Below are 15,121 nucleotides of genomic sequence, written 5' to 3' on the forward strand. Positions count from 1 at the left end.
TCGAAATTCTATTATCCTCGGACAAAAATGTGTTTCTTTGGCTGGAAAATTAGAAACTTGACTGACTCTAAATGACAAGAAATGCCACCCTGGCAGTCTGGTATCCGTCCTTCAGGGAGCCAGAAGACACATACTGGAACCCAGGATTGCACAAATCTGGTGCGTCTGGCGAAACACGTGGCTACTGTTTTTTGCTTTGTCGGCCAGGTGTGGATCCCACACGTGTTTGCAGTTTCAGACATATTTTTAAATTAAAGATGCAATTTAGATAATGTAATTATATTTGGGTGGGTTTCGGTTTTTTTTCGTCCTCAGTTTCTCAAGGGCTAAAATGGAAAGAAAATTAATATCCATACATCTTATATTCCGTCTTAGGATGGTAACGTGCCTTTCCTGAGAAAGTAAATGGAAACTGCTTTTCCTATTCTCGTTGCTTTAGTTACAGACGAGAAATTAGGTCCGGCTCGAGAAGAAAATCTGGCTAATCTGGCTGCATGACTTTGTTCGCTGATTATCAGACCTTCCCTTCCCAGATTTTATTTGCGGTAGGGACGGTAGATACCGGGGAAAGTCTCTCAAAGTGTCTTACGACAATCGAAACCAAGCCCTGTACTAGTTACGAAAAAGGAAAAATTTTGGTGGGTTTTGCTCTTGGGTGCTGGGTCTAAAACATTAAGCTTCCCCGAGGTTGAGCCATGGAGGTGAACAGCCGTTTCCGTTTGTCTTCTTCTTTTTAAATGAGAAATATTGTTGAACATTCATTCGTTTTTTCGGAGTCGGCCATTAAATACAGTATAATAAATCGAGGCTTTTCATGACAGTGTGATCTGGCAAGATGAGGGGAGAAATCGGGAGGCTTCAGGTACTACTAGCTTACCATTTTTTGACATTTCTAATGACTTTTCATATTTAAATCCTCGATCACCATTCTTTCCCGGTTTGCTCTTTTTATGTTGCTGAAGGATCTTCCAGCAGAGGATGGTGCAGAGTGAGACCGACCCCATATCCATTTCTGATTTTCCTTCTAGCGTGCAAGATTTCGTTCATTAAGGCCTTCAACAAACTCCGTTGCAGGAGAACCTATGACCGAAGAGGGCTACAAGCGTAATTACGGGATGAAAAGGATGAGCATTTGCCGTGGAGCTTAGAAAATTTGGGAAAAGGAAGAAAAAACGTATAAAAAACTGAGAGATTCACGAGATTGTCAGCTGCTGAGAAAAACTGAGGTATCTTTCTTTTTAAAGGACACGTCGCTCCAGAAAGGTGGAGGGTGCCAGAGGTGGAGAGAGAACTCAAAGGAGAATTTAAATAGTCCAGAGGTTTTTCGAAAGTTTTTCATGAGTTAGCCATTGGAGGAAAGAAGATCCCAGTAGCTTTTGAATTTGAGAAACTGGGTATATTTTTTCCTCCTCCTTCTCTCTTTTACGGTTTATTATATATCCTTTCATCCGGCCTCACCTCTGTAACTTTTTATAATTTAAGTTGTCTTTATGGGCATCCCTTTAGGTTCTGAACCTTTCTGCCACATCTTTTTTGTCTTATAATGCAGTTCTTCACGAGGCGCCGATAGGTTTTTGAAGATCCCTTATCTTCATTCAATTTTTAGTTTTTTTCAAAAATATTCTCTGGTTATTATATTTATTTGTTTCAGCACCCATATCACCTCGCTTCTTGCAACCTGTAACGAAACCGCCCTGTTGCACAATCCTTTTCTCGTTATACTTCCCTTGCTTCCTGTTTATTTATCTCTTTCTTTCTTCACAGTGTGGGAGCTTTTCTTCTGGTTCCTCGTTTTCGGAATTAGAAGATTCCGGCGACCGGGCGATGGGCCGGGCGACGAGGTGGCTCAGAAGCCTGCTGGGAGGTGGAAAGAAAGAGAAGGAGCAAAAAGAGAATTCGACTTTGAATGTTAGCGACCGGAAGGAGAAAAAGAGGTGGAGTTTTGGGAAGTCGAATCGGGACGACGGCCAATACACGGCGAGCTTTAACGGCAGTGTTCCTGCAGTAGATGCGGCCTGGCTCAGGTCATATTACAGTGAAAGTGAGAAGGAGCAGAATAAACACGCTATTGCAGTAGCAGCCGCAACTGCGGCGGCTGCCGATGCGGCCGTGGCAGCTGCACAAGCGGCTGTTGCGGTCGTAAGGCTCACTAGCCATGGAAGAGGAACTATGTTTGGGGGTGGGAGGGAGAGGTGGGCTGCAGTGAAGATTCAGACAGTTTTCCGTGGGTATTTGGTATGGAAATTTGATTTTCACATCTCCTTGCTTTTAATGTTAGCTTCGTTGCGGGTCCTTTTGGGGGGGGGGGTTTCTAGAACTGAGTTTGGTGGTTTGTTTTTGCTCCTTGATAGAGGTGTTCTCAATGACTCCGAAATGGTTTACGTTTCGTACTTTTTGTAATTGTCTTCTTTTTCTCCCGCTTTCCATCTCCTATTTCTGGCACTTGTAGCTTTTACACATGAGCTCTTTTTGTTATTTGTTAGCTGGGCTTGAACATGCGATGTTTAATTTGTTTGAAACGCCTCCCGTTCTTGTTTTCTCCACCATGGTCCATGGAAGTTTGCCTCTCTATGACTCCCTCAATCAAGTCATCTTTGTCTATTTGATCCTGGTTTCATCTCCCCTTCTCCGTTTTTTCATTTTTGTTCTTTATTTGCCGCTTGCTAGCAGAAACAAGATTATGTTCCGGTAATTCCAGTTATTCAATTAGTTATTTTCCTCTGTTTTCATCTTCCGGGATAATACCCCCTTATCTACTGAACTTGGCCGTGAATCTGACTATCAGTTTTGGACAGGCGAAGAAGGCTCTTCGGGCACTCAAAGGACTGGTAAAGTTGCAAGCACATGTCAGAGGCTATCTGGTGAGAAAGCAAGCTGCTGCTACGCTTCACAGTATGCAAGCTCTAATTCGAGCCCAAACATCGGTTCGAGCCCAAAAAGCTCGTATGCTTGTGAACAGAGATCGTTCGGTTCACCCAGAATTCCGTCCAAGGAAATCAATTGTATGTTCATCTTCAATCCTAAACCATTTTTTTGGTTAGCTAAGCTAGTACCCAATATATTCTTAGATGAATATGACGGTGACACCTTTTGTTCTCCGTGTTTTAATTTTTCTTTCGTTGTTCTTCTGCAGGAAAGATTTGATGATTCGAGAAGTGAACACACTGCTTCCATCCATAGCAGGAGGCTGTCTGCTTCCCTGGAGACTGCCATTAACGGTTTTGACGAGAGCCCAAAAATTGTCGAAATTGACACCTGTAGGCCCAAATCAAGATCTCGAAGAACGAATGCTTCTATGTCCGATTGTGGGGAAGACCCGCCGTCCCAAACACTCTCCTCTCCACTACCTTGCCATATCCCGGGCCGTCTCTCCATTCCTGACTGCCGCAACTATCAAGACTTCGATTGGGGTCTCACTGGAGATGAATGTAGGTTCTCCACTGCTCAAAGTACCCCTCGCTTCCTCAACTCTGACAGGTCTCTCTCGTGCATGCCGGTCACTCCAGCCAAGAGTGTTTGTGCAGAAAGCTTCTTCCGTAGATACTCGAACTTCCCTAATTACATGGCAAATACCCAGTCTTTTAGAGCAAAGGTAAGGTCTCAAAGTGCGCCAAAACAACGGCCAGAGTCAGGCCCCAAGAAGAGGCTCTCATTGAATGAAATGGTAGAGTCGAGGGCTAGTTTGAGTGGGGTGCGGATGCAGCGCTCGTGTTCTCAGGTTCAAGAAGTGTTCAACTTCAAGAATGCTGTACTCAGTAGACTTGATAAGTCAACTGAGTTTGTTAGAGAAGCACAGGGAGATCACATACAGAGGAGATGGTAGAAAGCACGACGGAAGATGGTGCAAATAACTTCTTCTGTTCTTCTGCCACATCTTCTGCAATCCTGATGTAACTAATGGAGGAAAGCCATGCGGTTATAGCTACTTCTCAAATATAGATTTGGAATTTGAATTCGATTGTATTGGATGAGAAATGATGTTTATGGTTCTGATCATGTTTGAATGAAATGGATAAGCTTTTGTGTTTTGCTGTATCTCCTTTGAGGCAACAAATGGGATTTTTTTTAATCATTTTCAGTGTCCACAAAAGGTGCTTTTCTCTTGTTCTTGTTTCTCTCCGTTGTTCTTCCCCATGTAAATAGTTCTTGAAGGACACTTGGTCCTACCTGGTTGAGTTGTTTCTACTACGAGACGTGGTAAAATTAGAAAAAGGCCTGGACTACTACTCTATTTCTGCTCACGCTTACCTCTTTCCTGAGTCGAATGCAAGTGGAGTCGTTTCATCTTTTCCGCTTTTGACGATGAAAGTGATTCATCGATCCGATTTTCATACTTTTTCCTTTATTGTCGACGGACACCCATAAATTGTCAGGGCCGATGGGTCTCGCAAGCCCCATCACCGGAATGGATCTTTCAGCACCTTTGACATCACTTTGTTAGAATCGTCGGACGAAATCCAGGATCGATGAGATTTGCAGTTAAAAAAATCTCTTGTATATCTGGGCAGTTACAGAGGAAAAATCCTAAGAGGGTTTGATTTTGATCCATCTTAGCGGGCAGCGTTTTTGTTAGACTAGATTATTACACTACTCAGTTAAGGTTTTAAATCGGGTTTTACCCAGTGAGTTACATCCTCATCTTGGTAACATAAAATTTCATTCAAGGGCAATTTCGTTACTAGTGCGCATTCTTTGAGACTTTGACTGCTACTCTATCTGGTGGTCTGCAACTATTCTGGAAAACTGGCATTTGAAAGACCCAAGTGTCGTTCTGTCTCACGGCCATTAATGGCGAGTCCCCATAATTATTAGCGGCGCTAATGACTAGAAGATGGTTCAGTTTTTCCCGATCTAAAATTGAAAATTCGAGAAGCCAGTTGAAAGTTGTAATGTTTCGGGTTTCTCTGGTCAAGCATCGCGAATCAAGAATCAAGATTAGACTCATCGTGGTTGATAACTGGTGTTAAGACGTCTCGAGTTATCGCACTCTAATGAAATTAAATTATGCGGAAGCCTCCTGTGAAAAAGTAGGCGGAAGCTTTGCAGTGATTTGATGTATGAAACGCTCGAGCCATTCTCAATCCTTTTCACACTTCGTCGTACCTTTCGAAGCTCGAACCACGAGATAGTTGGCGTTTCATGTTCCGTCTGCGTTCGCTCCAACTTTTAGTCGTCATTTCTCCTTCAAAAGTAGACTGGAGGAGGGGAGGAGAGGAGACTCTAGATTCTTGTTTTTGTTTAAAAAATAACCCCTTCTGCTGTCGGATTATTTAACTTGAGAACTCGGGTTCCGTCGTTATTAAGGCTTGTTTAATGGAAACCGAGGCTTATTTAACTACTTTTACTTTGAATTTTGAAAAGGGTGTTGTCGTCGAAAACTCATCTACTTGAAACTTTTGCCTCCTCCTTCGGCCTAAATTGAGATCCAGATTCACCAGAAACCGTCTAGAAATCATCTCTCTAATCCACAATTAACTAAAACGGATCCGAATTCCAAATACGTGTTTAAGAGAAGGGACTGCTGAGCGCAAAGAATCTGTGCGTGACGTGATTCCAGCACCCACTGACCCATCGTGTAATCAGAAGAGATGCTTTCGGAGAAAGTTCGCATTAGGTTTAAGCGCAGAAAATAAGGAGAGACGCATCAATAATGGCGCCCATGAAGGGGCGGTTTCCGAGCAAACAGCAGAGCCATTGGTTGATGATGGGGATATAGCAGGGAGGAAGGGAGTGGAGGGCGCAACTACGAAGCTGGATTTGCGACGCGTGGGACAAAAGCAAGGGAGTGATAGCAACGAGTAGAATAGTTTGTGTGTCTGCCTAGGAAGACCCAAAAGTGATCGCTCCGATTGATGCAGTGATCTGTAGAATAATCCTGGTGCTTCACAATCATCGCCATTGTAACCGCAACAAACTAAGAGCTAAGAAAGAAATGGAGATACGTCGGTATACAAGGCTCAAAGGGTCAAAGGGAGATTTGAAATTGCAGTACCAATTTCTTCATGGTTTCTCAGGAATTTTATCACTCAGAATTTTTGTTGACTGGTTGCTGGCCAGCGGCCATACTCGTAATTTTATTTTTCTGTACAGCAGTAAATAGGATAAACAAATGAAGTGGAGAGAGAGAGACTATAATTTGATCCATTCGGTGCCATCAATAAAACTTAATGAAACGAAAGGTTTAGCCTCTTCATCCGTCAGTTCTCTGGACCAGGAAACTCTCCCCGCATAGTTAGCTCCCGGTCCTGTGCATTTGTACTGACCATAGAAAACCGTCCTGCAAGTTTCGGCACAAGTCCATCCTCAGTAAGGCACAAAGAATTCAAGAGCAAGTGATGATCGCTGAATTACCAAAAACGAAAGAAGGAAATAAACAAAAAGAATGATTCACAGACTATTGTTTCTTGATTGCTAAGCAAATAGCTGAACACTTAGCTCACCAAAGAGAGCTGGTGCAACGTCTAAGTCGAGGCCCCAAAGGGATTGTAACCTCCTAGCTCTATTTTAAGTTGAGTCCAAAGTCAATTTAGGAAGACTCTTTCCCAACTAATTTTGGCCAAAATCAATTGTAATTTACTAATAATTAAACTAACATATAACAAACAAAGAAAATATTTCTTCAAATCATTAGCCCGATGCATGAGATTGAACTTTTTTAGTTGTAGCAAGAGCAGACACTGAGGGAGCAGATATTTTCAACTTCCTTATTCACCATTGCAAAAAAACTCTAAAATAATTGAGCTTCATAGTATGACTAAAGGAACAATTAACTATGTTTGTCTCAAAGATTAAACCATGCATGAGTAACTATGAACTATTTCAGATTGTAAAATATGTAATAGAACATCCAGGAGTGCAATGAGTCATGTGGATGCTTCTCAGTTTAACAAACTAAGTTTAGAAGATTCAACTCTGAAGAACCAAGATGATGAAACTGAAAGGCCAAATGTTGTTGACGAATTTGAATATGATTAGGCCTTTCTTGTAGCTACTTTTCCTGGAGTTTCTGATCAATCTCTTCTTGATGTCTACTTTGCTAGAGATCGTGATTTGAATGCAACAATTGAAATGATTAACTAACTTAAGGTATTTATATATGAAAAACCCTTCTGGTTATCCCCCAAATAATTTGTGAGTTTCAATAGGTTTTTGGTGCTTAATTGAACAAACTTTGGGATGTATCTATATCTTCTTGTTATTGAAAAAAAAAAACAAAAAAAACTCTGTAGCTTCCTGTCACTTCAAGCACAAACCTATGTGTTGCTTATTGTGAGAATTATTTTTGTCGTAGTCTTTATTACGGATTAAAAATGTTCCAATCCTTTTATTTGGTTACCAAAAAAAAATGATTAACCAACTTAGGAAACCTCTTTACCAACTAATAAACTCAAGATCTTTGTGGTTTTACAAGTGGATAATCTGGGTGGAATCTCAAATATACTATGTGAAGTTGGGTCCAAGGCCCTTCCTAAGTTTACCTTAAATTGATTAGCCAACTTAGGAAACCTCTTTCCCAACTAATAAAGTCAAGATTTTTGTTTTCACTAATCTATGTGGGATTATTCCTTGATAATGGTCTTTTTTTAACTTCATTCTCCCAACTATTTAATAAGACGGGATACTCATGGGTCCGACGTGTCTTCGATTAGGGACAGTCGGATATGGTAGTGTGAACTGTTTTCAGGCCAAAAATACGAATAAACCACTAGTACTGTTTGGGTGAAGCGCCAATTTCTTGTCTAAACAAGGTCGTAATGGTTAAACTCATTTCATCCCTAGAGTATGATTTCAACAAATCCTACTTGCCAATTTCTTGTCAATAATGTGCAGGGACTTTCATGAAAGCTAATCAGAATTCAGAACCAAAGCCTCTTTCTAAGACTGGAGCGAAATGCCAAGAATCTGAGTCCTGATGCATGCACCAGTGAGATAGATTTGCCGCAAAAAGAGCAAAATTGCCAAACTATCTGTATCTGGCCATTGGAGCGAAATGCCAAGAATCATAGTCCTGATGCATGCACCAGTGAGATAGATTCGCCGCAAAAAGAGCAAAATTGCCAAACTATCTGTATCTGGCCATCTAAAAATTTGTGTTCCTAAGGCTAGCAAGGGCAATGCTTCCTTCTGCACAAAGTGAGGTCTAGTGACACAAGAGTGAAGTGCTTTGCAGTCCACTTTACACTGTTAGTGGGACTCGTTCACTCTCTCTTGTTTTCTACTTTGTCAACAACAGACATTTCCTGCGAGTTTTCTTGGTCCCGTCACATGTAATGGAGTTCCTACTTTTGTAAGCGTGGTTGGGAGTATAAGAAAAGGAAGGTGAGAAAGCTTACAATTCTCTGTTAGGGTCGCCCCAGTTGTACCAGCCTGTGGGGATGATGATGTTATCCATGTATGTGTAGGCAAAGATGACTCTTGAGAAGGCGCCCCAGGCTCTACCCAGATAGAGCACGCCTGATCCGGTCACCTTGCAGTGCACAAATGAGAAACCAGTGTCTTCTAGAAGGCTCATCCTGTTCTGAGCAGTGAGAGCACCATAGTTCTGAGCTATGGCATGTACATGACAACCCTGCAGAGAAAGACAGATTTCGTAAACCAACGTTGGGTTGATGATGATTCACACAGCTAATTTAAGTAATGATGTTGCTTATGAGTCTTGCAATTGATTCTCTATAGTGAGTTTTATCGAAACCCAGAATTTTATGGCAATGATACTAGATCGTCTTGCACCCCATTTTTTTGCTTTTCTTTTCTTTGCAGATCGAAATATCCAGTATTTAATTCTCTGAATTAATAGTTACATAATCCTCTGTCAAAACTCTAATGGGTAGCCCTTCTTTCCATAAACAACCAGCATCAGTTTTTCTTATCATGGACTGCCCACAGCATCTGTAAAACTATTCATGGCCTGTTACTGGCAAATTGCATTCAATTTTATCTGCCACACTCTGTAGATTGAGATACCGAAACTTAAAATACAAGGAAGACTTAAAGTCTGTTTTCTTCCAATTATGTCAACTATGATCGGGATGAGAATCTACCTCAAAAAGGGAGAGCCCATTTCCGAAGATGAAATCTACAGAGCCCTCTATATAACAGTCTTTGTAATAATGCCTGCCGAGATGATCATACAGTGTATCTTGAGCTCCTAAGAACTTACAACCTAAGAAGGCAGCAGTATCTGCTGATATTCTTAACGCAACTGCTTGCTTTCCTGCAGCTCCTGGTGGAGGGATAGGGGTAGTGTTCTGTAAGGAGAAGTGCAGGAGATTGTTAGAATCAGTCATATGGCCAAAACCCACTAAACGGGGAAAAGACAAGAGAAAAATACATTATCCTTCAAACAACAACTAAAGTAAATATCCTGGGCAAGCAAAAAGCAGGAGAACCATCGGAAATGTTTATATATTGCATGTGAAGGATGCTCTGGTGATTTGAATTTAATTACTAAAAAGGATGCTCCGATCCCGAGTCATAAAACCATGTTAGCCGGGAGCGACCAGCTTGTGGATTCGATAGTTAGAACTCGACAATAAATGGGAGAAGAATCCTCGCATATGTTGACATGATTGTAAAAAGCCTGGTGGTTGCAGAACAGAGCAAGTTTTAGAAGAATAGGGACACTAGATTTTGGGGAAATAGTACGGAGAACAGGTATTTGCTTCTCATTTCAGTAAGGCGAAAGTAGTAAATGAGTAAAAGGAAATTCTAAGTTGGAATCTTCTCTTTCTTACTTTTTTTTTTCCGCCTACTTTACCTTGAAGGTTATGTTCTTGGCAATGAAGTAAGGAGAATTCACGGCAAATGTGGCAGAGTTGAAGGTCCCAATAGGCTGTCCTTTTGGTCCGAGTGTCTGAGCTGTGTCTCCCCATTGAACTACGGTAACATCTGCCCCTGCTCCTTCTATTGTTATGAAAGCTTTCAATGGAGAAATATTCACTTTTTCCCTGATCAGTTTTCAGCCTGTTAAAAATGAAGTCCAGTAGATAGCACGTCCATCACAAAAAGATGAAGGACGGTTTCACACGACTCTGGAGGAGATACTTCCGTATAATTAACTAGATAAAATCGAAGAAACCTTTTACTTCAGGAATTACACCAATTTGCATCACATATGTCAACAGATGAACAAAAGCAGCAAATGGAGAATCAAAGACAGGAAAAAGAATTGGAACTCACGTGTAAACTCCAGCGTGAACTTTAATCACTACTCTCACAATGTTAATGAAAGGAAGCGAATCAATGGCAGCCTGGATAGAAGTAAAGTCTCCTTTTGACCGTTTTTTGTTGACTACCAGAGTGTACGAAGGGAAAATCTTATTCTTCGCAGTGTGGAAGAGGGAATGCCTGAGCCTTCCGACGAAGCGAACCCACCGCATGAACTGCTGCTCTACCAATTGGGTACGAGTGGCGTTAGCCGGCAGTGGCTTCGTCGGCAACCTGCCGGGTCTGAGTCCTTTGCTGTGGGAAAGAACATGTGGAGGAGAGTCAACCAGGATGAGGAGAAATATAACGCAAAGACACTGTACAGACCTAGACATGGAAATAGAGATGGTGATCGAGCAAAGGGAAGCGGCGCAACAGAAGCAGAGTTGTTCACCATACGGAGAGAAACTTTTATATGTTCCAGCAGGCAGCTTCCTCCTTTTTGGACGGACAGAGAATGTATGAAAGAGAGGGGGGAGGGGGAAAGTAAGTGAAAGAGTTCACGGGTCAGCCCACTGCGGAGGGTAATGGATTGTCCACCACAGAGAGCCACCTTTTGTTTGGTTTTGATTTATTAAATGCTGCTTTGGGAATATGTTAATACGCACGGATGAGGGTTTTTGTTCTTGTTCGGTGGCTTTTGGTTGCCCGTGATCGGGTCTCTCTCTCTTCCTGTATCTGTATCTGTATCTGGGCAAGAATATATTCTAGAGGAGCCAACACTGCCGCCCCACGTCTAGGGGCGTCGTCGTGGCTGGGACCCACCCACCCTCACGAACTTATGGACTGTGGCTGGACCAACCACCCTCTCGCGGCTCCCCTGTCGCCGTACTAAGACAACGGAAGATCACGGGGACTGCTGCGTACTCAGGTTGCTTCTGAGTCTTTTCATCCAGAAAAGGTGAGCTTCCAGTCATGCGGGCATTGATATCAGAGGTTTATTACAAACCGTGTGCGCCTGCATGAATCGACTTTTCCTCATTACTTCAGCTGAGCGATGAGCGAGGAGAGGAGTGGGTCTTCCGTTCGCACCCCCTCCACCCTCCACTACGACGCCTCAGTACTCGCAGAATTTGATGGCAAACCAGTTTGGTTGGGGATCACAAGCAGAGTGCTGTGAGAGGCGGCCGACGTCAACTCCAGAACAATCTCATCATCACAAATGTACCTGAAAAAATCAGTCTGGTATTCTTTTGCATTTTCAATTCTGTCTTCCTTTAACAAAATTTGGCGACATTCAGAGAGATCTAAAAGCCCCTGGAAGATTCCTTTAATGGAATTGACACGAAGGTTGATGGCGATCGTCTTACCCGATCTATCTCTGAAGCAGTTTTTTTTTTTTTTCTGTTCGGAGACGGATAGAGAAAGCACAGCAGCACGCCTGCTGAGTAACAAAAGGTTAGTTGAGACTGCGTGGATTTAAAGAATAAAAAAGCCAATTGATTCAGAACTGCAGGAAGGTTCACTGGCCCGTTTGCAAGAAATGCAAGAAAGTCTTTCATTGGGTATAAATGTGCTCGCTATATCTTTCAATGCAGCTGAACGTCGGGGAATTTTCATTGTTTTGTACAGTGATATTGAGTGAAATTGGTTTATCTTTAGCTATACACAACACCAAGTAGCATAATAGCTTTAAAAACCAGAATTCGTGACAGGAAGATGATAAAAAGCCCCAGCATTGTCTTTTATATGCATCAGAGAAGGTCCAAAGGTAGAATGGGAAGTCCGGATTGGTGTTCAAGGGCATAATTGAGCATACCTTGCACTGACACAATGAGGAGTCTGCTTTTCTTTTCCAGAGACCATTCCCTGGTCTGAATGGAAAAAATTTAGTACAGGCTGAGTCAAAAATAATACTACACTTTGAATCGTATTTTCTCATTCACATCATCAACTTAAATAGCTATTTTACATAATATATATAGAAAAATTATGAATGATTAACCGGATTACACAATCACCGGATTTACAGAATATTTACATGATTTCTCCTTTAAGGGAAGAAATCTCAGAGTAAATCTTAACACTCCCCCTCAAGTTAGTGCATAAATATCACTCATGCCAAACTTGTCAAGACAATTGTTAAAAGTTCGGTAAGAAACTGCCTTGGTTAGCACATTAGCAAGTTGATCCTGAGATCGAACATGAGGAACTTCAATGATTCTTGCTTCTAACTTTTTTTAATAAAGTTTCTATCAACTTCAACATGTTTAGTTCTATCATGCTGGACTGGGTTGTGGGCAATATCATATGCTGCCTTACTGTCACGGTATAATTTCATAGGACTTGTCTGCTCAATATGTAGTTCTTGTATCAGATTTTTTATCCATAATAATTCACATATTGCTTTGGCCATTCCCCTGTATTCGGCTTTAGCTGAAGATCTAGATCGGCAATATGTACTTCTCTAAGTGACCAAATTTCCACCTACAAACGTAAAGTATCCAGATGTAGACCGTCAATCCTCTATTGACCTAGCCCAATTAGCATCAGTATAACGTTCAATTTTCAAGTCACCTCCATTTTTAAATAAAATTCCTTTCCCTGGAGATGATTTCAAGTAGAGCAGGATACGGTTAACAGATCGGGTGCATAAATTGACTAACCACACTTAGTACATAAGCTAAGTCTAATCTGGTATGTGCAAGATACATTAACCTCCCAACTAGTCTTTGATAACGTTCCTTGTTAGTAGGAACTTGATTTGAATGTGTTCCCGGTTTTAGATTTTCTTCCATGGGAGTATTGACTGGACTACATGTTGTCATACCATTTTCCTTCAACAAGTTCAAAACATATTTTCATTGAGATAGAAAAATTCCTTCATTTGATCTGGACACTTTAATACCAAGAAAATATTTTAAGTAACCAAGATCTTTCATTTCAAACTCTTTGGCAAGAAGACTTTGCAATGCCATCTTTTCTTCTGGATCATTCCCAGTTACTATCATATCATCAACATATACAATAAGAGTTGTGATTGTCTCCTTGTTAGATTTCAGGAAAAGCGTGTGATCTGAGTTGTTTTGCTTGTATCCGATAAATTTCATAAAATTTGTGAACCTTCCAAACCACGCCCTTGGGGACTGCTTCAAACCATATAGGGATTTCCTCAGTTTACATACTTGTTTGCATCCTTTGGTTTGCATAATACATCCAAGAGGTAATTCCATATATACTTCTTCTTGAGATCTCTATGCAAAAATGTATTTTTAATATCAAACTGATATAAGGGTTAGTCAAGATTCACAGTCAGAGATAGTAGAATCTGAACAATATTGATTTTGGCCACTGGTGCAAATGTCTCCATGTTATTGATCCCGTAGGTTTGAGTATATCCTTTGGCAACAAGACGAGGTTGGAACCTTTCAATGGTGCCATCGGCTTTATATTTAACAGTAAATACCTACCTACATCCGACTGGTATCTTTCCTATAGGTAGGTCAACCACTTCCCATGTTGAATTCTTGTGGAGAGACCTCATTTCTTCATTCATAGCTTCTTTCCACTTAGGATCTTTCAAGGCTTCCTGCACACTATTAGGAATAGATATAGCAGATAATTGATTTACAAATATTTCATTTGCCTTTGACAATCTATGATAAGTCACAAAATTATGCATGGGATACTGAGACTTAGAGGTGAGAAGAGGTTCATAATTAACTCTAGGTTTTCCTCTTGTGGTTCAATGAGGTAACACTCTTAGTTGAGTTTCGGAACTTTCAGAACTTACCTGAGGCTCAGACATGGACTCGGACTCAGAAAACAATTGATCCACTGGTACATTATGAAGGTGGGAAGTTTCAGAACTTACCTGAGGCTCAGGCATGGACTCAGACTCAGAAAGCAATTGATCCACTGGTACATTATGAAGGGGGAAAGATGTCGACAGATACTCTGGTTGCATCACTTCCATCTGGTCTTGTCTGTCTCCATCTTGTGAATCATTCTCATTTGTATCATTTTGATGTTCACTGCTGTAATATGAATATTTACCCCTTGTAGTATCCAAGATATCCAAATGATGATTAAGGGTCTGCAATTCAATCTTGTTCTCCACCTGAATTGAAGATTCAGGAGTAGAATAATACATGTTATCTTCGTGAAATACACATCAAGAGTGACATACAATTTGCGAGAGGGAGGATGATAACAACGACAACCTTTCTAATGTTGAGCATTACCAACAAAGACACACTTGAGAGCTCGAGGTTCCAATTTATTTCTCAATGGCTTATGGAGATGAACAAAGGCTACACACCAAAAAACTCTAGGTGGAATCTTATAGTTTTATGAAGAATACTCAAGGGAGTTTGAAATTGTAACACACTCAAGGGTATTTGGTTGATAAGATAAGCTGCAGTTGTGATGGCTTTACCCCAATAACTAGACGACATATGAGCTTCAAACAAGGAAGCACGAACAACCTCAAGAAGGTGGCAGTTCTTTCGCTCTACAACCCCATTTTGTTGAGGGGTATACGGTCAAGTAGTTTGATGACTAATACCATGATCATCTAGATAGTCTTTCAAACCTTCATTAACAAATTCTCCACCATTGTCACTGCGGAGAGTTTGTATTGTAGAATGGTACTGAGTGGCTATCATTTTGTGAAATTGTTTGAACAACGAACTAACATCACTTTTTTATTTCATTAAGCCCATCCAAATCATCCGGGTGTGATCATCAAGCAAGGAAACAAACCACCGTTTATCACTCAGAGAGGCTGTATTTGCTGGACCCTATACATCAGAGTGGATAATCATAAAGGGTGTTGGACACCTATTCATGCTTATTTGAAATGGAACACAATGGCTTTTAGCCAATTCACATACCTCACACTTAAAATAGGAAACAAATAATCTAGCAATAGTTTTGGAAACAGATTCTTTAAATAACCAAAGGATGAGTGACC

The 15,121-nt window shown here is 41.1% G+C and overlaps 2 protein-coding genes across 3 annotated transcripts; one reads left to right on the plus strand and one right to left on the minus strand.

Moving 5' to 3' along the window:
• Positions 1-1,172: 1,172 nt before the first annotated feature.
• Positions 1,173-4,035, plus strand: LOC137941278 (protein IQ-domain 26-like). 2 transcript variants are annotated; one of them, XM_068786611.1, is made up of 4 exons: positions 1,173-1,394; positions 1,765-2,235; positions 2,796-3,002; positions 3,134-4,035. In XM_068786611.1, the coding sequence occupies exons 2-4, from the start codon at positions 1,825-1,827 to the stop codon at positions 3,821-3,823; spliced, it is 1,308 nt and encodes a 435-aa protein (XP_068642712.1). In that variant the 5' UTR covers positions 1,173-1,394; positions 1,765-1,824; the 3' UTR covers positions 3,824-4,035. The 2 variants fall into 2 exon arrangements, with proteins under 2 accessions (XP_068642712.1, XP_068642713.1); XM_068786612.1 differs by lacking the exon at positions 1,173-1,394 and adding an exon at positions 1,456-1,570.
• Positions 4,036-6,006: 1,971 nt separating this feature from the next.
• On the minus strand, positions 6,007-10,645 carry LOC137941865 (probable pectinesterase 53). Its single transcript, XM_068787472.1, has 5 exons — positions 10,180-10,645; positions 9,758-9,947; positions 9,042-9,248; positions 8,334-8,569; positions 6,007-6,277 (listed from the first exon to the last, which is right to left on the minus strand). The coding sequence occupies exons 1-5, from the start codon at positions 10,539-10,541 to the stop codon at positions 6,130-6,132; spliced, it is 1,143 nt and encodes a 380-aa protein (XP_068643573.1). The 5' UTR covers positions 10,542-10,645; the 3' UTR covers positions 6,007-6,129.
• Positions 10,646-15,121: the final 4,476 nt, after the last annotated feature.

The sequence above is a fragment of the Aristolochia californica genome, unplaced genomic scaffold (assembly GCF_029961685.1).
Source record: "Aristolochia californica isolate CCGP_79_NKW_82.1479 unplaced genomic scaffold, dmAriCali1.0.hap1 SCAF_9, whole genome shotgun sequence".
Classification (NCBI taxonomy): domain Eukaryota; kingdom Viridiplantae; phylum Streptophyta; class Magnoliopsida; order Piperales; family Aristolochiaceae; genus Aristolochia; species Aristolochia californica.